Source organism: Halichoeres trimaculatus, unplaced genomic scaffold (assembly GCF_033239565.1).
Source record: "Halichoeres trimaculatus isolate MK-OKI-2021-1 unplaced genomic scaffold, fHalTri1.1 fHalTri1_scaffold_19, whole genome shotgun sequence".
Taxonomy (NCBI): Eukaryota; Metazoa; Chordata; class Actinopteri; order Labriformes; family Labridae; genus Halichoeres; species Halichoeres trimaculatus.
In genome coordinates, this window is record NW_027437197.1 from 10,258,285 (window position 1) to 10,282,505 (window position 24,221).

The window sequence follows — 24,221 nt, forward strand, 5'->3', positions numbered from 1 at the left end:
GGACACGACTTGTCTCTTTTCTTTCTATGTTAATTTACAATGCACACACACAAACGTAGATGGGTAAAAAGATAACTAGGTTGATAACCTGAAACATAAAAACACACAAAACTCAAAATTAACTTAAAAAAATTAACATTCCTCCATAAACACTAAAAAGCTCACTCACCAAAACATCATCTCAGTTCTGAAGGTCTATCTAACGAAAATGAAACTTGGGAATTGATAGCAGATGGCAAAAACCACACTTACCCCATGCGTACAACACATGATAAACAAATGTAAATTAAAAGAATATCAAAGAACTATGTAAGTTATACAGGAACCATAATGATCATAATATTTGAAGGAGACACAGTACAGCAGGGAGCGATCAAAAAAAGCTAAATTATAACAAAAGAGTACCACTTTTGTAATTTTTTGGAGTCTTGCCTTTGCTTATCTCTCCTCTCTCAGACAGACATTACCAGTGGCTGTTAAATGTATATCCAACATTTAAGGGTTTGTTCACAAAATTCAAGTGCTTCTATGTTAATACATACTCGGAGTAAAAAATGTTAAATTAAAATGGGGGAATAATTGTTGCTCATCCCTAAATCGCCAAAGCCAGTTAGCCAGTTGTCAGATGTTTGAGTGAGGTTTTCAAGTTCCCAAACAAGCCACAAATTTAAGTTTACAACTAGAAAGAGCTGTGACAGCAAAAATATGTGAGTAATGCAAAAAAGTGGAGGGAAACAAAAAAGAACTGCTATCATTTTCTATTCTAGGGGGCATTAAGGGTGTACAGGCCTTACATGTAAAAATGAATAGAATCTCACAAATCTTCACTGAACACAGCTTTTTGAATATTTGGTGATGGAAGGAAATTGGATTGCATTAAATATGAAGAGACAGTGGGTCATATAGCTACAGGAAGATAAAAAAAAATCTGTTAATTTAAATTGAATGTTTGATGCACATTTCATTAAGGTGAGGTAGATTACAGAAATGTTGGTCATGGATTTCTTGAAAAACATGAAGCACAAATCAAACATAGAGAAACAGACACAGTCACGCTGTGAGAGACCACACACTCTCATTCCAGTGATGAAAATTATAGCTTCAGCTGCCTCTTGGCTTCTCACAGAGCATTGAAAGTCAAAACTCTCATTCAAAAGAGCAGAATGAGATTACCGTCTCAAACACTATCACAACATGACCATGTGTTCCCACTGACCCCCTTTTGGTACCCCTAACATTATTTTGCTCAGTTAAACTGACATACAGCTTTGCCTAGGACTCATATTATCCAATTCGAGCCACAGCTGCACGTACACACCATCATCTGCCTGCAGCCACCACTTTGCAGTTTAGCCTCATCTCTGTAGCCAGGAGGAATGATTTATTTCCATTATTTTCAAAGCGGAGCGCTGCCTGTCTGCTTATTGTTTTTGCTGATAAACCAGGGCTGGCTTGTCTTCAAAAGACTGTTAAATTTTAAAGCAATTTTATTAAAGCTGTCATCATTAGGGCTAAATCATTTCCTTCTATCAGTAAAAAAAAAAAGAAAAAAAACAGATGTGTGTTAGAGTTCTCATGCAGCTCAACACAGGTCATATAATCGAACCCTGAGCTCTCCTTTTCTGACCCTTATCTCTCTCCATACAGGTGTCACACCACAAACATGGCAAATCAAACACACCAGCACAGCCTGTAGCCCGCTTCCTCTTATTTGTACAGCTGAAGCCTCAGTCACCTTGGTTGAAAAGCATTGATGATGTACTAGCATTACCAAATAAGTGAGGGACCTTTGCAGGCAGCCGACCATGAGAAAACCAAGTAAAATAAACATCTGTGTGTCCCTGTTCTGGCCTAGTATACTTTGCTGCATTGGCTGCTGTCATATCTTTTATAAAGTGCTCTTGGCTGTTTTATTTCCAGAGTCAGCTTGTGATGCTCATGCAAGAGTTCCCATGCTACGAAACTCACATCTTTTACATGTGGACGTTGATTTTTACCCACACAACCAGGGTTCTATATAACAAGTAAATGAACTTAAAAGAAAATACATAATCTAACCGTAAGGGAAATAATTTTACCCCATGGAAACAAGCTGAGCAGAGCTGAAGAGACTGAAAAAATAAAGGATGGATCCGTTTTGTTTTCTGGAGCCAGAGGTGAGAATATTTGGAAAAGAGAGTGATACTGGGGAGGAGGGACCTTCAGATACCAGGTTAGCAAAGCTAAAAATGTACACCCGAGGCTGATTCATTAATGAGCATGTTTGCCATTGTGTTCTGCAAAAAGATTAGTCGAGTCTGAAGGTAAGAAAAAACACACAGGGCCTGATTCATAGAAGGATTTCAAGACTTTTGCACCAACTAAATAGGTAAATGAGGCGCTGGTGGTGTTAACATAACAAAATTGAACATGATATGTTTATTTTGAGCAAAACACATTTAACCCCCAATTCACTAACACTAAAGCAGAGATCCAATTCCAATATAAACAACCCCCCAGTTAGAGTGACACATTAACTATCTGCAAACAGTTGGTGGTAACACTCCACAAAGTCTGTTAGAGAGACAAGAAGAAGACCAGTGTTCTTAGTGTGCAGTTCTTGTGACATACACTGGAACCAGAACAGCATGAGAAACAGCTGTTCAGCATTTGCATCCCAAGCCAAATAAATATTGAAACACTTCCAGCAAAACATTATAAGCAACACTGGCGCTCTGTCCACGCAAGGCCAAATGTTTGATGGTAAGTCAGTCGGCTCTAAAAGGCTGAAACAGAAAGACCACCATCATAAATCAATTTTGGAGTTAAGGCTATCATCAGCCATCTTTGATCCTCTGTGTCTGCAGAACACATGTACTTCTTTCTATTGTTCCATCATTCAGAGTCCCTTTGTCTTTTGAAACTAAAATGTTGAAACAAGCACTAATGAGCACAGGGGTTGTGCGGTTACATTGATATCTGACTGTAACAGATGCTGTTTCCTGCTGTACAAAGTTTAAGCCTTGATAAAAGTGCATGTTTAACCTTATAATGTTGTTTAGTGGGTAAGTCTACATCTTTCTTCAGATTAAACACGTTTGATAACTTTGAAATGGATCCCTGTCACGTTGAGATGTCCATGTTCCTGCGAGGGCCAATACAATAATAATGATTTCGTTCGTTTTTTTCCACTTTTCCTCAAGCCAATCATGAGGTCTATAAGTTATGACTTTAATAGAGACTTCCTGACAACTATCAAAATGGATTTTATGAAAGTTAGTACTGACTTTAAGGCTAGACAGAAGATGCTTTGTGATCATGATTCTCTTTTCCTCTTCATCATTTTAATATCATTAAATGCTTTAGCATTTTCTTTTAGCCTGAGCTCACCTTTTACTGCATGACTCAATCCCAAACTGACTGTGGCTCAACCTTAGCTGCACTCTGTGCTTCCTGTCAGAGTTGAGCTAAGTTGCGAACAATAGTGGTTACTTTGAGTTTTCTGTGGGCAGACCTTGGTGTCTGAAGCCTCTTCAATGTGTCATGAACCAGTTGGGAGATGCTTTTGAGATGACCTGAACAGACCCTTTTGAGCATGTTTACAACAGATGACTATGTACAGTCTGAAAAACTGCGAAAATTTAGTGTAAGAAATATTGCTTAACATAATACCATTTATTCAAGGCCTCAGAGCTTGTCAATCGATAGCTTAATTTAAGCTCATCCAGTCTCAAGTTTTGCAGTGTATCCAGCCAAAGAGCCACTTTTTATTTCAGTTGTGATGACAGAAGCTTATCACACACAAACCCTGCTGCACATGGAGAAATGTAGGCAAAAGGTTTTGCTTTTACATCTACCTGCTGCTGTGAGTTTCCTGCTTGGATACTTGTGTATTTTGTATCTGGCCAAGAGGCTTCAGATTTCCCAGAATGACTTCAGATTTCAACATCCTGACCCCACACCCTTATCACATGTCAAAGTAGGCCAACAGTAGTATTAAGTACTCATGTTTTATAAATCTCATCCAGAGGTCTGTCATTTCCCTGCTTTGTCTGCTGTTGAGTATCCACATCATTCCACTTTTGTTTTCTTTGATTATTCTCTAGAAATTTTAAAATCAGTGCATGGTTGGAGAACTTTAAGAGCCCCAGTTTAGAATGCACTACACTATTGCTGTAATAAGTCAAACCTAAAAGCAATGGGCTAATACAAAGAAAGGTCTGTTGACTGAATTGTGCAATTAACCTACATGATCTTGTGCATGGATATAAATAGCTTTGTCATTTGGGTTGTGATGTAAAAAGTGAGTGATAGAGATAAGTGAATTGTATGTTTGCAAAAACACAGATAACACAGTTGGGTGAGTTGTGTTGCTGTTTAAAGGGGAACAGGCTAATTTTAAACTGACCAGCAGGAACTAGGACTGAGTGCACACCCTAATCTAATGTATGAGAATGAGATCCTGTATGCCCTGCAGTTCTATAGATATATATGTGACAAACAAAATGAAGGAAGTGAGATGACACCTGAGACCCAACTATCTCTCAGGGTAGCGTGTCTGACCCTTTTCAACTGGAGGCTATTTCTGAATGCATTTACACCAAGCACTGCTATTTTCAGACAACTGGGGGGAACGCTGTTCTCTGCCTGTGTGTGTGCATTAGTCAGAGGGTGATTGTGTTGGGGTTATTCCAAAAAACCTATGAGTTACAAAGAAAATGAATTGTTTCATATGTCCAAAACATAGAGGGTTCTGAAAGTAAAAATGGTGTACTACTGTGAGCAATAAAGCAAAACACAGGATGCTAAGTTTCCTCAAAAACAAAACCTGAAGGACAGGGGCTGTAGTGTGGGAAAACTGAGAAAAACTACACTGAGTGTGAATTTCAAAGAAATATGGGGCCTGGTGTATTCTGAAAGGTGTCATAGGAAGTCAGACTCCCTACAGACAAACACTAGACCTATCAAAGGACAGACAAACAAATGCTCTTGGTCCAACACAGAAAGGAAATGGTAGCCATTGTTTTAGGGTAAAGAAAATGAGTGATGAGCAGAAAGTCATGGACGAAAAGTTTGCACAAAGGTGGACAAAGAAAGCCGACTGATGATGATGACCCTCAGTGAGCAAAGACCCAGCTGGGCAGGTAGACTTCATCCTCCTTATAAAACCTCTCTTATCTCTCCACTGATTGCCACAAGCCAAGGGAGAATTCCCAGGTGTTTCTACAGGGTACTGTTGTCCCAAATCAGACACAGCGGCTTTGCAATTACCGAATATTACAATAGCATTTCACAACCAAAAAGTCTACAAAGGATGAAATAAACAAGTTTCAGCATCATTTCTGTGACACTAGCTGCAGTCTGATATCAAGATTAAACCCACATGCAGAATGAGTCCAAGCCTTATCTCTCTCGCTAAAGAGGATTTTTAACATTACTGAGAACTTGTAAATAAACTACACAAGCATGTCTGCTAATGGCCTGCTGCTAAAACAAATACTGTCGAGCTGGCCTCTTGCCCATGTAACAGATACTCTATTTTTCACTGCTGGGCTGCATTCGCCGTCTGGCCTGGTAGGGGTTCGTGTTTCGAAAGCCTGGCAGTGCAGTGGCATGTGAAAAATGTCCCCCATGTTGGGACTACAGGGGGAAAGTAGAACAATAGGGCATGGTAATGTATTCTCATGTCTGGTGCCACCATGTTCCTCTCAGAAAGCAGGCCTGGGTGAGCACTAATACCAGTGTGAAACACCATGCTTCCCTCAAAAAATGTTCTGATTTTTTTTTTTTTTTTTAATGTGAAAAGGTTTGGAAGTCAAGGAAAGAAGAAGTCAATGTAGATACATATTCAGTATCATGGATTAAGCACACATTATAATAAAAACCATATCAGGGAGCACCATCTCCAGACCAGAGAGGGGCCTGAGAAAACTCCCTATTGAGACATACAGGGTAATTCATCTTTTACACAACGCTGGGAAAAGTAAGTCATAGCTTACTCACCAGAGAGAGGGGGGTCTTTCTTGGTTTAGTTGTATCTGAGGTCTTTTATAAATGAAGTCCTTTCAGAACTTTCTTAAAAGGCAGTCCCAATGCTGTACGATACAATTTTAAGATGTTTTCACCTTGCACATGTGCCCAGCTAGTTAGCGGTTATGCTCCGCGGCTGTAGACGGAACTGATGATTGACGTCCTGATTGTTGGGGGGCTACCTGCAGCAGCTCCTCACTTGCTTTCTGTACTTCCGGGTAAAGAGCAGGTAAGAGCTGTGCTGCAGGTCACCTCGCGCCAGACGAGTTTACAATTCACTAACTAAAATGGTTTAATCCCAGGACCGTGTTTCGTGTGGGGGTCTGCGGAGTTTCGGCGAGTTTGAAGTACCGACGATTGATGTGTCGAGCCATTACCGGTGGAGTGTTGTGAGGTCTTGAACAGCCGAGGTAACAAAATTGTTTGTAGCATCTGTCATTACAGTGAATGTCTAGAGCTGGTGTTTTGGCAGGGGCTATATGTTTTGTTTTTCGTTACATTTTGCCTCTGTTGCCTTGTCCCTTTTCGTGTTCTTGAGTTCCTTTTTTTTTTTCTTTTTCTTTTTTTTTTTTTTTTTTTTGTCTTTTGTTATTATAACCAAAGACATGTCCATGGGTCTTATGGGACCTTACCTTGAGTCGCCTTAATTGAGCTTTACTGTCGCTATCATTTGGCAAAGTCTTGTTTTGTTAGTTACATGAGTGTTTGTTTTTGGCCTTCATTTTGGGTTAAGTTTCTCTTTTCTCTTTGTTTTAAGAGACGCTGCTTAGTGACAGTCAGGATTCATGTAGCTGCAAAAATTATTTGGTCAGACTTTTCTTGATTTTTGTTGTTTTGTTTTTCTCAATTAGAAGTGCAGCTCTATTTTCCATATGATTGTTTTTTCTTTTGGCTGTTGTTGGGTTGTGACCTCTCAATTGTTGCTGCACTTGTCTATTGATGAGTGAAGTAATTTATCATTGTTGCATTTTAGAATAACCATTTTCCTATTGTGAAAAAATAAAGTCCATATTTATATTTTTCTAAAAATACATGCCTTTGTATTCATTAGTAGAACTTACCTGTGTCTTAAAGAGGAAACCCTCTGAAGGGTCAGTAGACTAAATAGGATATCCATTAGCATTCTTTGGATGAGAATCTCAAGGTGGCGTTGTTGGTTTTTAATTTTTTCTAACACCATAAGTCCCTCACCAGTCCTAACTTGGTTACACACATAAATTGAGGGAGGGGGGTGCTGATTTACAAATAAATTCTGATTGATTGTTCCACAATTGGTCAATATTGACCTTTTCTTGCACATACAGAGGTTATCTGTATTCCTGGGATGAAAGGCTTCCCTGCAGAAAGATCCCAATGCTAACTAATAACCAATGAATTTGTCAATCACAGCACAGTGAGGCAGGATTAAGGTGTACTTTACAGCAATATTAATCTCTGCCTCTGCTTTCCACTTAATCATGGTCAAGTTGCACCACGGGTAAAGTAAGTATTAGATGTTGATAAGGCTAAACCAATTGGGAGTTCTTTCATTTATACAAAACTTGACCATATACACGGTAAAGACAGCAGACAAAAGTCAAAGTGGTTTACTGTTGATCTCTGAGGTGCAGGGCACATCAACAAACCAAGCCCCAAACCCTGCGATGGTTGCAGCTCTCCTCACAAATCTTTCACAGCTGGGTGCCTCAGCCTCAGGAGAGGTAGTATCCATAAAAATAGAGGAGAAATATGTTGTAGTGAATTGTGCGCACAGTTCTGGGGAGGTGTGAGTGTGTTTGTCATTCTCTGTCCCCCAAAGGCTCGTGCTAATCCCGCTCCCTTTTTATGATCTACCAAGTGCGTCAGACTGTTTCCATTCCAGAGGGACCCTTCAGCCACATTTCCTCTGCACTCTTACTCCACACAGCTCCTTGGTCCACAGCCAGGTACCTAAAGCCTCTTATCCAGACAGACAGGCTGAGGGGATGAGCGAGTTCAAATATTCATATTCATTTAAAATGTAACATGAGCAGAATGATCTAGTTTGAACCCTACGCACCACAATCAAGGTATTAATTAAACGTTAAGACAACTTTTTCCATTAAAATTAAGCTGACTATCATCATATACAATGCTTTACCTCTGCAAAGAGAAAACATTAAGGGATGCCTAAGGGGCTGATTTGACCAGGTTTAATCCCAGGAGTCTGAACTGAACCAGAATCAGAAATGATTAGAAAATCAATAAAAGCCTGTTTGTCAAAATTATCTCATGGGGGCTTTATTAATAAAACTTAAAGAAACATTGACTTGTGCCATTATAGAACTATAAAATAAAGGTGTACTGCAAAATCAGTGTCTTGCAAAGGTTTATATTTTAACTTGTACAACAAGGACCTCTCATGGTTGGATTGATCATGTGCAGCCGTCTCAGCCACAACATTTACACCGTTATTCCAGCTTATACCAAAATTTGACCACAGGTTACATCACATCTGTTTTGATTTTTTTTTCATTATCCAATTTTCTACACTTCTAGCATGTTTCTGTGAGGATTCATTCGATTGAAGTGCCAGAGTGTTGATTTAAAATCATGATCAAGCGTATTTTTGTTAGAATTCTGAGTTTCGGGGGGGGGTGAAATAAGTAAATAAGTTTTATAAGTAATGAGAAAAATACTGATTTTAATTTACAAACTGTCAGAATAAGGTATAAATGATAAGAAAAGATCAGCTTTAATGAGGGAAATTTGTGATGTCAGAGTACAAAATCAGTGAAAAAGTAAAATTCAAAGATACAAATTGTTGGGAAGTGAATAATGAATGAAATCAGAAACAAAAGCAAATATCTACTTAGAGCATAAAACATGACTGGGGTTCCAGCCCATTACATATTTGCTGTAATTTCCTGGAGCACAGGATAAGTCTCATCAATCTTAGCTTCGGACTTCAGAAGTTCGAAGAAAAGAGAGCAGGATTTCTGACCCTTACCGATCACATCGTCAATAATTTCACAAACGGCCTTTCTTGGATTAGAGATATTCTTTATCTCCTGATATTTTGCTTGTGTGATGATGTTTTTGGTGTGCACGTATTGCAGGATGGTGAAGGAATCAGCCGCGAGGCAGTCGATGAGCTTCATCTTGTGGCGAGTGATGAATTTCACAGCAGGGCCCTGCGAGACAGAGCAGGTTTTGTTCTCAGGATACATTTCATGTAAAATTAACCCAGATAAGTGGGACTGTAGAGGCATTTGTCAATAGTTTGCGTATTAGTAACAGAGGGTGACATTTCAGCCCCTCTGTTCAGAAACCAGCAGGTGAATTAGTATAAAAACTAGTTAATTGAATAATAACAGGGTCAACTCAAATAACTCTGCTTAAACTCTAATAAAAATATTATTATTGTTATTATTTTTATTATTATTATTATTGTTATTATTAACTAAATTTAAGAAACTGACACCGTACACATACGTGTAACTGTATAACATACTGTTCAGAACATTTTCTTCCACTTGTAGAAAACTGATCAGCTGATTTATGTTGTACCAGTCAGCTTAAATGTGCCTCATAAACTGATAAGTCACATATATGATCTGATCATTGTTTGTTTAGTTTAAGTTAATTTGAAGCAATAAATTCTGAAAAGTCTTGGTAGCACACCCATCACTGACAAGTACCTCTGAAACTTAAAATCCTCCAGAACTCTTTAAAGAAAAAAAACCAAAAGAAATAAACAAGTAGGAAATGACCAAGTTGACTAAAAAGGGAATGAAACCCCCTGCTATCCACTTTGAGATTAAAAAAAAAAAAAAATCAGACATCACAGTTTGTTTTAAACTGTGTTTTTATGACCCTGTGTGTATGAATGTGTGTATGTGTGTGTGCGTTGCACTGTACCTCACTGGAAGGCAGAGGTGTCTCATCAACTTGATCTGTGAGGGGAGAAATTTTAAGCACGAGTTATCTCTTCTCCCAGATTTTACTGAAACATTGTATGGTGAATGAGTGTTTTTTGGAAAGAGCAATGAATTACCTGCGTGCACTTTTGTATTTTTCAAACATATTGAAAAATCAACATTGCCAGCCTTGATCCCAGATATTTTATCGGTCCATACGACACTTCTGTCACTGGCTGAAATATTTGCCTGGGGAACTGGTCTAACAGAATTACCTGTACAAAAAAAGAACACTTTAATGTTTACCAAAAAATAAATAAATAGATAGATAGATAGATAGATAGATAGATAGATAGATAGATAGATAGATAGATAGATAGATAGATAGATAATTCAAGCAAGATTGAGATAGAAATTTGTTACATCTTCCATTGAGGCACAAAAAATAATTTACAAATCACTTTTTTATTTAACACGAGGAACATTATTCCTTACCAGGTGTATTTCTTGGATCACTCTCTATCTCAATCCTCATGTTCAGGGAATCTGTTGTTATGTCCTATATGTCTCTGTTTGCTACAATACTGGACCCATCAGCAACAGCTGTTGGAGGGGCTGGTCCTACAGATACGAATGACAAGCTTGTCAGTTTTTCACAAACTTTTATTGCATTCAGAGAGAAACACAAACTCTTCTTGACTGATCTAAATATATTTAATTTACACTCTGGGTAGAGTTTGATGTGTTCCATGTGCACAAATACCCTCATCTATGCCGAAGGGTTGCTTTTGGACTGTACCATGGTACAAAGGCCACTTTTTATACGTTCAAAGATCAAATGAAGCCACATACCTTCTGGCCTTTTGTCCATGATCTGCAAAGAATTGAAAACAGTAACGATAATAAGTCATATATTAGTGCAAGTACTGTCCCTGAAGGTGTTTCAGGAAGTATTTCGAAATCGAAAGTAAACGTGTCTATGAAATTTATATATACGTGAGGCATGTATAAAAGTGTTCTATATCATATCAGCCATATTTACCAATTGCAGTAAAAGTCCTCTCTCAATTTCCGATTTGATTAATGTTTTCCTCTCACTGTGTTTATTGCATTATTATTACTTACGCATTTGCGCACATCTTGTCCTAATCGGACGGTTTACCTCTCCAAAATGCTTATTTTTCACATATTATAAATCTCCTAACAAGCTCATAGCCTAGATTAAGATATGAAATGTTGTATTTAAGAAGAAACAATAACTTTAACAATCAATCCTGCGTTAACTCCAGAGCCTCAAACACAGTTCACTCCATACTTTACACAGTAATGCCTACCTGTAGGATGTAGGTAATCGTGCTGTCGCTGAGAAAAGCCTGATAAGTACAAAACTGGATCAGAACACGATTTTTTTTGTTTGTTTTTTTTCAGACTTTAGGTCGATTGAAACAAAATTCTTCCAGTAAACTTTTACGCTCAGCTTTACGCATAAAGTTAAGACCGCTATACTTCCTCTTTCTTATTGCTTTAGTGTAGCTGCGTTAAAGGCGGGGTAAACGTGAGGGAGGCAGCATAACTCATGGTTATGTAAGAATATTTATAAAAGGCATAGTAGAGTTGCGTTGAAAATGTCTGTGTCCAGCTGTCGGAAAGAACCCCGTATATGAGTTTTCATTTTTGAGCATTTATTAGTATTTAAGACCAGGTGCGAACGGGCTTGGTCCTTTGCTACATCCCAGCTTATCTGAATTTACGCAAAGGGGGATCAGCCATGGTTTATGCCAGAGCAGAGGAATCATAGACATCAAGGAGCAACTTGTTGCCGTTTTGACGCACGCCTCCAGCGATCCAAGTGCATCCGTTGTGCATTTATACACGAGTGCCACCGTAGTGTAAATGTGTACAGCTAACACTAGGGCCACTCTACAATATCAGTGGTCCCCTTCACCCTCATCTGGCGAAGATTTTTCGTTATTGTGAAAAGTACTAGTCACTTTTATACAGAACTTTTCAAGTTTGCACATCTGGACTGCAAGTTCCTGTCAGGAACTCTCTGTGTCTGGTGCCCCTCTGTGGACAAAGTGGTACCTTATTGCTTTAGTAAATACTCTTACTACTGCTACTTTTAAGAATCATTATTTTCTGGCAAAAGGAAGATCTTTCTTTCTCTTCCTTGTCAAGTGGTTTCCTTTAACATGCTGTTATTACAGTGGTTACACGTCTTTATACGAAATTGTCAGTCTTCTTGTACTTGTTTTAGGTCATAGAGATGCATCACAGAGCATTTAAATCTGCTTTACCACCAGGCACAAACTCCTCCAGGTAGTTTTTAGTGATCGTTGGTGGACTGCTTGGTTTGCTTTGCTACTCTTCACACAAAGTGTCACTGTTGTGGAATAAATCAAGAGATGGCCTGTTTCATTTTAACATGGTTCCACTTTTTATATGTTTTTGCTAAAAAATACTCAACGCCATGCTCAGTCACTTTTTATTGAACATAACAAAAAGATTCACTTCACAACAAAATAAACATGAACTCAAAACAAAGACAAGATGACATTATTAAGATGACAACCATCCATGGTAGTCTGAGCGTTACTTTTTATGAAATCAAGCGTTAGACACTTTTTGTTATAGAGGTTGACAAAAAGGGACCTGGAATGATGGAGAATTATAAACAGCTAACTTGGTCTGGCTGGACTAACTTGGAAGTGGAGATGGGGTTGTACTCTTAGCTTACTCTGGGAGTGTTATTTTAAAATGTGGAAAGTGAACATGGAGGTGTAAAGAGTTGTTTCTTTTTTATTGTGGTTGTGTGTTTTTACTGCTGGATGTACTTTTAACAAAAGTATTGTTGCGCTCCAGGGTTACAGCCCTTCTTCCAGACGTCTGGTTCAGTTCACTCATGTCCACCCCTGAGTCTAAACTGGTTTCTCTGCTCTCTGCTGGTCTTCGCCTCCTCTGCTGCTCGGTCACAGCGTAGTGGATCTCAGCTGCAGGCTTCCCCTCTAGTGAAACAAACCAGGCCCGAGGAGGCTGTAGTGAGGGGATTTTCGTAAGATCGGCAAAAGCATGCATTGAATGTCTGCTGCCTGTCATTTTGTTCAACGTCACAGGGACTGAAGCTGACTCTGGGAGACTGATGTGACTCCTGGATGGGCTGGTGGTCGTTTCCACCTCAGAGCTCTCTTGAGCCCCTAGCTTTACCTCATTTTCTGCTTTTTGGTTCTGGGGAGTAGAGGGACCTTTTGGCAGAGTCTGTGTGAAGCTGTCTTTTCTTGGCGGCTCAGCTGCAGCACCATTTGAAGCCCCAGCACGGGGGAGAGTGGCCGACTTGCTCCACTGGGGCTGCTCTGGTTGTTCGTCCAAATGGAAGAACGCTGGAGCGTGAAGAATGGCGACAGGCTGGTTGTAGAAAAACAAATTCTCTGTCAGAGAGGTGTTGTTGAAATCCAGTTCATTGCACTCCACAGCAATGGCCACTGCACCAGGGTTGGCGATCACATTGCCATTGTGCATTGAGATAACAGAAGCATTTTGAAGATGATCCCCCCTCTCTGTGAAGGACTGACTCAGTCCATCAGTGTGACGACAAGGGTCTTCTGAAGACACTCCCAAAATGTTGTCATCACATGTTGAGGTGGTTTGGTCTTTTCTCATCAGTGGGAAGGTTTCCTTTGTTTTTCTTTCCCTGGAGGACGTTCTGTAGATGAGATGGGAAATTTGTCAAAAAATGTAACAATGCTAATAAGAATGACTGATGTGTGTTCTGTCTGAACCTGTCAGAGCAAATATTTTGAGCAGCTATTAAACATGCATAATCAATGCAAAAATGAAACAACATCCTAACTTGGGCCAAAAGAAAAAGAAAAAAAATCAGGGGCAAATGGAATTCATATTTCAGGAAATCAGATATCGTTCATAAGGTAATACAAACATGCTTGAGATAGATAACTGAAAATGATAAATGGTAACAAGGAACCTTAATTAAAAATTGCAGGCCATTGAGAATATCTCTTTTGACAAGTAAACAATAAAGTTTGAGATATTCTCCAGCAGCTGAGATGAAACTTTAAGTGCGCTCTAAATGCCATGAATGTGAGTAAAACACCATGAAATCCTCATTTACCTCCGACAAAACAACAAACCGACCAGTAGGCAGATGATAGTAAGGAGAATTCCCCCAAGAATAACCATCAGGACAAATGAATGACGCAAGATGAAGTCAATGGGGATATCAAGTCCAAAGAAACCTGAAGCAGCAGGAAATAAGATTATGAAAATAAAATTTGGATACAACAGAAAGCACTGTAAAATTATAGAGATAAAGCCATGTGGAATAAACTGTTTTGATTTGATGATCTTTGTTTCAGCAAAAAGTCAATGCTGGGTTGATCACTTGCCTCTGGTGGGGGACAGAGGTGCAGCGATCCAGTAACCCAGATGAGGAGCTGTGAATGTCCACATGAGTTTTCCTTCCACTGACTCCACTGACCCCAGTCCCTTTCTCATCCATCCACCTGTGTGACACAAAAATCACATCAGAACTCTTTAACACTAATCTTGTATTCCATAATAAATGATATCTCTTCAGAGTTAAGATGAGCTCAGAGACACAAGAGCAGCCATCATAAAATGCTTCCATTGACAAAACACTAACTACCACTTCCCTTTCGCTGAGCTACATGTGTATGATAAGGCCAAGAAAGACCCTCTCTGTGCCTCAAACATGAAAATCTTTTGATTCCTGATTGTGGTTTTTACTCACCAGTGGTGCGGTTAAAGAACCATGCAGGGACGCTGTTTGAGCTCTGGAGTCCACAGCTGTCAGGAAGACTGAGGCTGATCTGGACTGGCCCACTCACATTTAACTCTGTGTCTCCAGAGAAAAGCTGCACACTGACAGCTGCCACTGGACTCAAATCCACACGCACATATCCTGAAAAAAAAAAAAAAAACAGGGGAGGGCACCTGTCAGGTCAGCCAATGATGATCTACCACAGTGTTATTAATTGTTACCACCACTAGAGGGCCTATTTTACACATAAAAGCTTTGAACCTCCCCTGAACTTGAATAATTATTTCATCATCTATTCATCTAACCTCTGTATGTAGAGGTGCTTTAAGTCAACTTTATGTCACAAAATAATAAATATTTGAATAATTAGACTGTTGAGGGTGATTTTAAAACTCAAACCTGTTTACCTGTTTTGGTGCTCATGATGCCCTGAATGTTTAGGAAGTTTTCATCTTGGGATGGCAGCTTGGGGATGGTCAGAAAGGCTCGAACAGCTGTGATATTACTGCTGTCTGTTAGATTCAGGAGGCTCTTCGGAAACTGAATAACAGGCTGTGATGAAGAATCTAGAAAATAAGAAACACTGAGTAAGTCACTGATAATAAAATAAAATATGTAGTAATAATAATATATGATTGTGGCTCATATGATTTGTTCTTTGTCCATACTGAAGAACAGAAAGAGCAGAATTAAGTATATTTATTACAAAGTGTATCTCTAAGGATTCAGTACCTGAAGTTTTTCCAGTGATTTTGACCAAATCATCAAAGAGCCAGATGTTCCCCAGGTTCAGCCTTAACAGTGACATAGTCACAGATGAAAACACTGTAGAAAACAGGGAGGGTAAGAATCACTCAAAAATCAAATGTTTGACCACTAGAGTGCAGTATTACAGCGGGTTTCATCAGGTCAGGCACGCAACATGAATCAGAAAAGTGAGACATACAGCAAAAGTAGATTCACAGCTTTTAGAGTCACACTGAACAAGATAATTGTTGGCAATTATTACAAATGAAAAGCTGCCATCAGCTGACAGCTGAGCATGACAGACAAAAGAAGATCCTTCGGATAAGGCAATGATCAACATTTGATTTTCTATGTTGTAAAGCAAAATTCAGCCTTGATATCATATAGTATTTGTCCTACTAACATATACTAACACGATATGCTGCTTAAGATCAAATCATGATCCACGCTAATATAAAGTACAGTAAGAGAAATGGGAATTAAAATTCAGTTATAAACTCAAAGGAAGGAATTTAAAAAGCTTTTCTTCTTTCGTGTTTTATTTTGCTTTGTATTTGCCGAAATTTAGCTAAACTGTGTTAACATTTATCACACACATTCAGAATCTTACATGGCATCCTGCTTGCTTTATACGGCAGCAGTGTGTGCATGTAGCCATCTTTGCTCGCCACAATGGTGATAGGCATCCCATCTTGGTAAGCTATACTCAGCAAAACAGCCCCGTCTGCTCCAGTGAGGCCTGTGTTGGTCTTGGTGTAGTTGATGTAGACCTCAACTGTTGCCTGGCTCAGAAACTGACGGCTCAGCACACTGTTGACCTGAACCTTTAGGTTAAAGGTGTAACCTGGAGAGAAAAACAAAGATTAGGTTAGGACAGAGTTTCTAAAGCTGCTTTTGGATTGACAAATCAATTTTCAGTTCAATCAAGTTCAAGTCACAGAAAATAGTGGAGGTATGGTCGATTTCCCAAACAGGATATTACTCTATAATATAATGCAATCTCAGTCACATCCTGCTGACACTCACACTCACACACACACTTTGAACCCCCGGGTAGTAGTATTTCTTATAGTATGTGCTGAATTATTGCCCAGTGTACCTGTTACTATGCTCACACATTTAATGCAGTAAATGTTTTCACAGACTGTTGTACAAATTCACCTAGATGAAACCACTTTGACAACTCAACAGGAAAAAGTAATTTGCAGGATTCCTCAAGGATGTCAATTAATTAATCCCAGATTAATCAAAAGAACATACAAATACAAATAGTCAATTTGCCCAATTAGCACAGCAAAGCTAGCTTTCGAGATAGAATAATGCTGCAGATAGCAGATGGATGTACACAGACAGCTAACAGGACATCTTTCTAGTGATGTGTCTCCAATCATTACTTCTTTCAAAGTTGCCTGAGGAGATCCCATTTAGTGCCACATGATAATTTCACACCTCATCCACTTTATTTGTCAGAGGGGAGGTTTTAAACAACCAGCATAGGTAGACACTTATTAAAGCAGCTGGAATTTACAGGAAAATAATCAGCCAACATATGGTGAGAAAGGAGAATGTACAGGATATTTTTTTGACTGTGCAACCAACGATTATTGACTAATATGAGGATTATTTACAGAAAAGAATTACATTTGTCCACCTGTTCTTTCTCCATGTACCTTACCAAGTAGCGTAAAAAGTGAAAATTCTTACAGTCTTTTTTAATACAAAAATCATATGATTGGAGCAAAAACCTTGTGTTCACCAGAGGCCCACCAGAAAACATTCACTTTAAGAAGCTAAAAGCTACAAAATCTTTCAGAAAGCAATCCCACCACTGCTCATGTTGTGAGCATCCTTCTCTAATGATGACAAATCAACACAATAGCAGCAATAGTCTCATGTTGTTGCCAGTCTGATTGCTTTAATCCCTCCATTATAAGTTCTGCCAAAGCTTTACAGAAACACATAAAATCTTTTTTTTTTTTTCAAAAACAATTGCCAAAACCAGATCATCCCACATTTATTGGCCTTTACAATCCCTGTTGATCTGAGCAGCTGCTGAGAATTACTTCCAATTTCAGACACAATTTAAAACGAACATCCACAAGGAGCAGGGTTAGCGTGGGCTCACAGGGACACTTAAGGGTAGTGCAGAGTGACAAGAAGATGTGTGTTTTGAGAGAGGCAGTCTCTGCTGTGTGTTCTGGCTTGGCGGACAAACCTAAGAGAAGGGGCTCTTTTCATCTGAAGTGGAGGTGTTTCGTGCCAGATTACTATAATCTCCCCATTTGGCGGACTGAACCTCACCACAAAGAGGTTTATGAAGTGGATTGGAATGGGCCGTCTGAGCCACTGAGGCAGATGACCCAGAGATGCTATGTAGTGCGTGATGTGGTATCCTGATATCATAAGAGGGCTGATGTAGGATTGCATTTGCACTGAGTGAAGCTCTATGAGACGTTTTCTTAGGTACATTTTAATCAAATTTTTTACAAACATTTGTCTCGATGAACATGGCAACACAAGGATCAAGACATGATGATGCATGTGGGAACTAGAAGTCATGTTTATCATAATCAGCATTTTGTTTTTGGCAAAAAATAATTTCAGTTTGTGTTGGGATGTAAATCTGCAGGGCACTGAAGTCCTGAAAAGGTGATCATCTTTTGCTTGCTCACATTATATAAGTTGCTTAGGAAGGGTTGCAAATGTTTTGTCTTGACATGTGTAATGAACCCACTGTACACATTCTCTTTAGCTCCAACACAATGTTCATTCTGATTACAATGGAAGCATATCAGGTCTCTCATAGACAACTTTGTCACAAAAACAAGCTAAAGACAAAGGCGATACTTCAAGACAGAAAGCTGTAATTCAGCCAACTTTGGGCAAGCTTTGCTAAAATGCAGGGGTGTTAAAGCAATGGCTAAGGTAGTATTTAATATTGCACTGATCCACGGCTAATGTGCAGCAAATACATCACAGGTGTCTGACATTACATCTTGAGGTTTTCTTAAAAATACCACGGAAATACATGGTACTTAAATCATAAAGAATGATGTAATGAAAAAAAAAGTAGCAGAGCTTGTTACATATCAACACAACATGGGGCACACTCCTTAACTGGAGCTGCCTATGAAGGTTTATGCCAGAAAAAGAGTCTTAATGCTTTAAAAAACAACAGTATTGATTTAATTAAAGCTTATAACTGACAAATATGTGATGACAAAATGATGTTAAAAAAAAAAATACTACCGCTGTATATGCCAATTCAAAAACTTGTGCATCCTTGTGTGATTAAGTTAAGATTCATAACTCTACACTGAGTTTTACACTACTCTAACTGTACTTTAGAGGCTATTTAAAATTGTGATTTAGTACAATACTGGCAAAATAAAAACAGAGATTTTTTTTCAGAGTGCCCACAGAAAGGAGCAGAAACATGATGACTGGTCAATTTTGTGAGACCTCCATACAGCACAAACAGATGGTCCCACAGGGACTTATCTCTGTTGTCCCTCCCACCCAACCTCAACACAAACGTGTGCATGTGTGTGTTTGTGTGTGCGTGTTGGAAATAGGCCACAAATTCCACTGATGGAGGAAAAACACAAGTGCACCCTTTGATATGTGGGCCAAGTCTGCCTTTGAGCACGAGTCAGCGGAATCAAATTTGAAGTGAGACAAAAGATGCTTAGGATGGAGCTGGAGGGGGGAGGACTTTGGGACACACGGGGTGACTGCCTCAACAACACATAGTTATGTTGCAGTCAAATTAAAACAACAGATTAAGAGATTTAACAGTTTTGGCAGGGGAGGACTGAACTTTGCCCATTAATAAGGAACAACAAGAACACAGTCCTAAGCATGGGAAAATGACTATTTGGTCTGGAAAGAGGTCATATCAACCTTTTATTTTTAATATTCCTTATTCAGGGTGTGTCAAAAGGGTTAAGTGTTCCTTTAAAGAGTTAAACTCTCTACCACTGTATGGCTGATCTGCTACAAGGAAGTTTAAGAGGGGGAGGTTTGGCACAACATGCGGGCAAGAGGGTGATCGTGGGACAACACTTTGCCTGGGTGCATTCCCAAGTATTTCAGCCAACATCTCAGAGTACAGGATCATGTGATGTCAGATGGTAATGCACTCCTACAGTTGCATGAATTAGTCATGAATCTGTTGATAAGAAGACAGGGTCACAAATCCCTCTTTCAGCTCTTCTTCATCACGCTGCTGTAAACAAGGAGGCTGTCAGAGAAGGAGTACAGCTGCGTGTTTGTGTGTGCATGTGTGACAGAGAAAGATGAACTCCGTAGAGAGGGATGGAGAACATATTTCACTTTGACAATCAACAGAGCCAACAGAGATAAAGTGGGTGAGAGAAGAGGTATACAAATCCTAATGTACACAAAGAGTCAGTGTGCAGGGAGTGGTTTTCGGCATAATTTTATCTGTCGAAATGGTCAAGTGATTCTCAGTTTAACACGAAAATATAGCAGTGCACTGTCAAAAGATGTGTGCAAGTAGTTGACAAATGACTGCCGTGTTGTGTATTGATGCAGTAAAAATAGGCCAGATGGAGAAACCGTTCCTCATGAAGCGTCAGCAGTGAGCGCCCACACCACTTATGACTCATGAACAGATCAGTAGATTTGTGTACAAATCCTGATACAGATGGTCTGGGCTGACAAAATGAGGCCATATTTAATCTGTTAGAAAAAACAGACTTCAGTAGAAGGTTGATCGATGTAAAAAGTCAACATTTATCCTTCTTTTCCCGCTTACTTTATCATATTTCCTGCGTAAATTTAATACTCCAGGGGCACAAAGGTTCACTGCTGTATATTTAAAGCCAACCATCCTGTGATGAAGACAGCTTGAAGCTACAAACCTGATCGAGACTCGAGCACTTGTTGTTGGACCTGAACAGACTCTTGTTTCATGTGATCGCCGGCTGAAAAGTTCCCGTCATTGATATGCACGGAGTGTCCTGTCGGAGTGAGCTCTGCAGACGCGTTTCCATTCTGGAGAAATATCAGCGCGAGTAACGGCAAAAACAACGAGCGCATGGCTAAGAGATGGAATCAAAAGAAAGATTACCTAACAGCGTCTCTTAATTTTGTTGATCATTAGCTTTTTTTTTCTTTTTGTTAGAATTTAAAAACGAACAAGATGCCAACCGAACTGCCATCCCAGCAACTCCTCCGCTGTCAGCCAGTCTTCAAACTCGGTGAAACTCCGCCCCTTTCCCTTTAAAATGTCTCACGAGGCCAAAAGGGATCTCTATCCGTCAATCAAGCTTACGTTTTGCCTCAATAGCCTCAGATAATAAAGAAAAATGATAATTACAACAACAACAACAACAACAACAACAATAATCATCATCATCATCATCATCATTATCATCATCATCATCATCATCATCATCATCATCACGAAATATTTTAAAAAGGAACATTATGCAAGGTACCACGGTTGGATAATAGTTAAGTAAAGGTAAATTGTGGCATACTAAGAAAACTTTTAAGTGACCTAAAATAAGTAGTGTGCTTGTTAGTTTTCTTTAAGTGTGTCCAAATGTAGGTTCGTTCCTTCTCCAAAAAGAAAACCTAACGTCATTTGTCAACAATATTGCCAACACACAATCCATTTTCAGCAAACAGGATGCTTGACAAAGAAAGATGCAGTCATAAATATCTACCACTAGATGATGCTAATGCAGTACCGGTCCACTAACTAAGACACTAAACTTGCAGCCGGCCACTTCTACTACCACCTATTTATTCAGCCTGTGTACCTGTTTAGCCATGCGTATTGATGATATATTAAATATCATTTGTTGTATGTACATTTTCTTTTTTCTTTTTTTTACACATCTCTTTTTTCATATTCCATCAAGATGCTTAAAATGAACAAATGTTTATCCAGATGCATTATAAAAACATGTCTGTTGTATTCCCAAGGAAAATGGAACTGGCAAATTAGATATATTGTCTTTGTCAGGACTCTGACTTAAGATGATTATCATTGAGAGAAATGCTGAAAACCACCATCCCCCCTTTACACTATACACTGATGTGTCAGGATAAGCACAAATCTTGCAAAGAAAAATCAATAATACTTAATACGTACTCAGCTGATTTATGATTTGGTGACAGTGATTTGTGATATCGTTTTATACTCATCAACACATACAGTGACCCATCATGCCCTATTTGAAGGTACCTGCATCTATAATGTTTCATAAATTTGTCACCTTCCAGTTGATAGATTGCGTTCTCTGCATAAAGTCAAAGTGCAACAACAGCATTTACACCCAGGACATGAGCAAGGAGACTGAATGGGTTACCATCAGTCTAGTTTAACTCTACATAATGTCTTTCAACCTGAAAACATCAAATCAAATTGACGCTTTATGGTCAAGAGACCATTTGGACATTTGAGAGAAACATCAGCACCAAGCTGAATTAGCTATTAACATTTGTGGCAGAGTCATGTTCTGTACATAGCTGTGACAGGTATGAGTTTTATGTTCTGCTGACATCCCATAATCCACATGCACACTCATGTGCACATGTGTGCAATGTAGCCTTTCTTGCATGAGGACTCTTTTGTTAAGAGTGCAGTTTCCAAAGACACAAATCCATCTTTTTTTTTTTTTTTGTCCTTTGTTTTGTCCTTTTTTTTCTGGGGCTGTATATGATTGAAAGTCCACTGAAGAATCATAGAGAAGTGATCAAATCAAAAATGAAATATGGAGATAAGAACAGTGCCCTGACACAAAATCCTTCATCACAATACTACATTAGGCTTCCTGCCCTGGCTCTGCTTCCCCCGTCCTCTTTCTGGCTTCTCTCCACTCACTCCTTTCTCTTTCTACTCCCTCATTAAAGTCTGGGAGGAGAGGAAGATAGATTTTACAGCATGATTTTAGGGTTTTGTTTCTCCTTTTGACACTGTTTGCTTCATTAACTGGTTCATTTTTTTTTCAAAGTTGTTTACTCATATTGAAATATTATTAGATTTGATGGTGTATCAACTGTTAGAGTTCTACATTTCAGCATTTCTTCAACTGGTGGTCAGCAAACCAACTTACCAAAAAAAAAGACCTATCTAAACTTCAATCATTTTTTCCTGGCTTCACTTCCTTAGTTCCACATCAAACCTGGAGGTTTGCTTCCCCACTGATGTCCGTCCGCAGAGCTCCCTGTCACTAGAACTGTGAGTGAATCCTTCCTCGGTTGGTTTCCTCCTCATCATAGCTCTTCTATGACCGGGGCCTTAGAGAAGCACTGAGCTGACACATTTGTCCTCCCAGCTCTATTCCCCTCTGACAAAGTATAAACCGGAGACTAAACACACAAGCAGGAGGGTGGATGACAGCCCGAGTCGCCAGGATCAATTTGCCACAAATTAGATACAGTAATGGTTCATTTCTTCACATAAATAGCTGCATCTATGGGGACTATTTTGGAAATCTGTTCATTTTCACCCTGGAAATTTGTGCCTGCTCTGTGCTCCATTCCTGTCTGCTTTCTTCTATTAATCTTATCAGAGCACACATAGGGTTTCTCCTCTCACAAAGCTGCTCAGTAAATTAGACTGAGTTAACAAAGAGATATTTCTGCTGCAGAGGGTACAAAGTCTATACTGGTCACAATTTTTTTTCCATCTATGTAAATGCTGCTTTCATCAATGGTCATGAAAATATACTGTTTATTGGCTGTGGTTTATATTTCTTCAGACTTAAAAGACTGTGAGGAATTTTCAGATGAATTAAAAAGTGTCACTTCTTATACTTCTTGGCGTGCAGAATGTGAAATTAAATGAAATTTCATCACAGTTCAAAAGGTTTCAGTATTTTAAATATATATATATATACATATATTTTTATGTAGCTACAAATCAAAATATACTCTCATCACTCTGTGTCCTGCAGAAAATGTCTTGCTCTCATATGTTTTGAACATGTGATTAAAGGTCTGTATTACATTACTGTACGCTTTGGCGAGAGCCACAAAGGGTGCTAACGGGATATGAAGATCTCATGTTAGGAGGTCACCATTATCAAATCAATATAAAGCTTCCCACTGTGGATTAAAGTAAAGAAGGGCCAGAAAGGTGCAGTGGGTACCTGTTCTACATTTGTTTAATGGTGTTCTTCAAAGGGAACCGTGAAAGATTCCAGGCATCTATATTTTCCTTACATTAAAAATGTGTAACAGCTTTAGTATCGAGATGGGCCATAAGGATTAAAGAGATGGAGAAAAAGCTTTGTCCTTGGATAAGGAAGATGTGCTATATGATGTTATTTTTAGACATTCAAGTGTAGTGTTGGACATCAGGAAACCCAAGGATTCAATGTTGTTTATCGCTAATTGCCATATTTTTCCCAAACTTTGTAATTGTGTTATGAATCTATGAGCATGCACTAATATGATGATGTTCTGGTAATTGGTGAAGGCCATGCAAAAGGAAAGAAAACCCTGCCAGGTGCAACGGATTAACTTTTGGTTTTGCAGCTGTGCTCTCTTTAAAATACCAGAGATGGACCAGAGGCAACAAAGTGACGTGAGAGTGTAAGACAGGAATCATGACAAAGTGATAGACAATGTCACACGGTGAACAAGCCCTTGCCCGGAGAGAAAGGTGCATGACTTGCCATTAATAATGATAACATCAGCAAGGTTATTTTGAGGTACACTGACACGTCTTTGAATATTATCTGTGGATAATTAAGACTCAAGGAAAAGTCTACAAAGCCAGAAAGTAAGAGAGTCACTGGGTTGCAGTACAT

General features: G+C 39.1%; 2 protein-coding genes across 3 annotated transcripts; both read right to left on the reverse strand.

Annotated features, from left to right (window-relative positions):
• Window positions 1–8,747: 8,747 nt before the first annotated feature.
• Window positions 8,748–11,409, reverse strand: LOC141808756 (uncharacterized). Of its 2 annotated transcripts, none has more exons than XM_074695458.1 (6): window positions 11,222–11,409; window positions 10,740–10,761; window positions 10,383–10,490; window positions 10,025–10,162; window positions 9,889–9,923; window positions 8,748–9,161 (listed from the first exon to the last, which is right to left on the reverse strand). In XM_074695458.1, exons 3-6 carry the CDS (start codon window positions 10,420–10,422, stop codon window positions 8,874–8,876), a joined length of 501 nt encoding a protein of 166 aa, XP_074551559.1. In that variant the 5' UTR covers window positions 10,423–10,490; window positions 10,740–10,761; window positions 11,222–11,409; the 3' UTR covers window positions 8,748–8,873. The 2 variants fall into 2 exon arrangements, with proteins under 2 accessions (XP_074551559.1, XP_074551558.1); XM_074695457.1 differs by having other exon boundaries at window positions 10,383–10,508.
• A 1,016-nt stretch (window positions 11,410–12,425) lies between these two features.
• On the reverse strand, window positions 12,426–20,675 carry LOC141808400 (protein FAM171B-like). The gene is made up of 8 exons (XM_074694971.1): window positions 20,316–20,675; window positions 16,040–16,273; window positions 15,415–15,507; window positions 15,090–15,248; window positions 14,653–14,823; window positions 14,288–14,404; window positions 14,014–14,137; window positions 12,426–13,587 (listed from the first exon to the last, which is right to left on the reverse strand). Exons 1-8 carry the CDS (start codon window positions 20,491–20,493, stop codon window positions 12,687–12,689), a joined length of 1,977 nt encoding a protein of 658 aa, XP_074551072.1. The 5' UTR covers window positions 20,494–20,675; the 3' UTR covers window positions 12,426–12,686.
• Window positions 20,676–24,221: the final 3,546 nt, after the last annotated feature.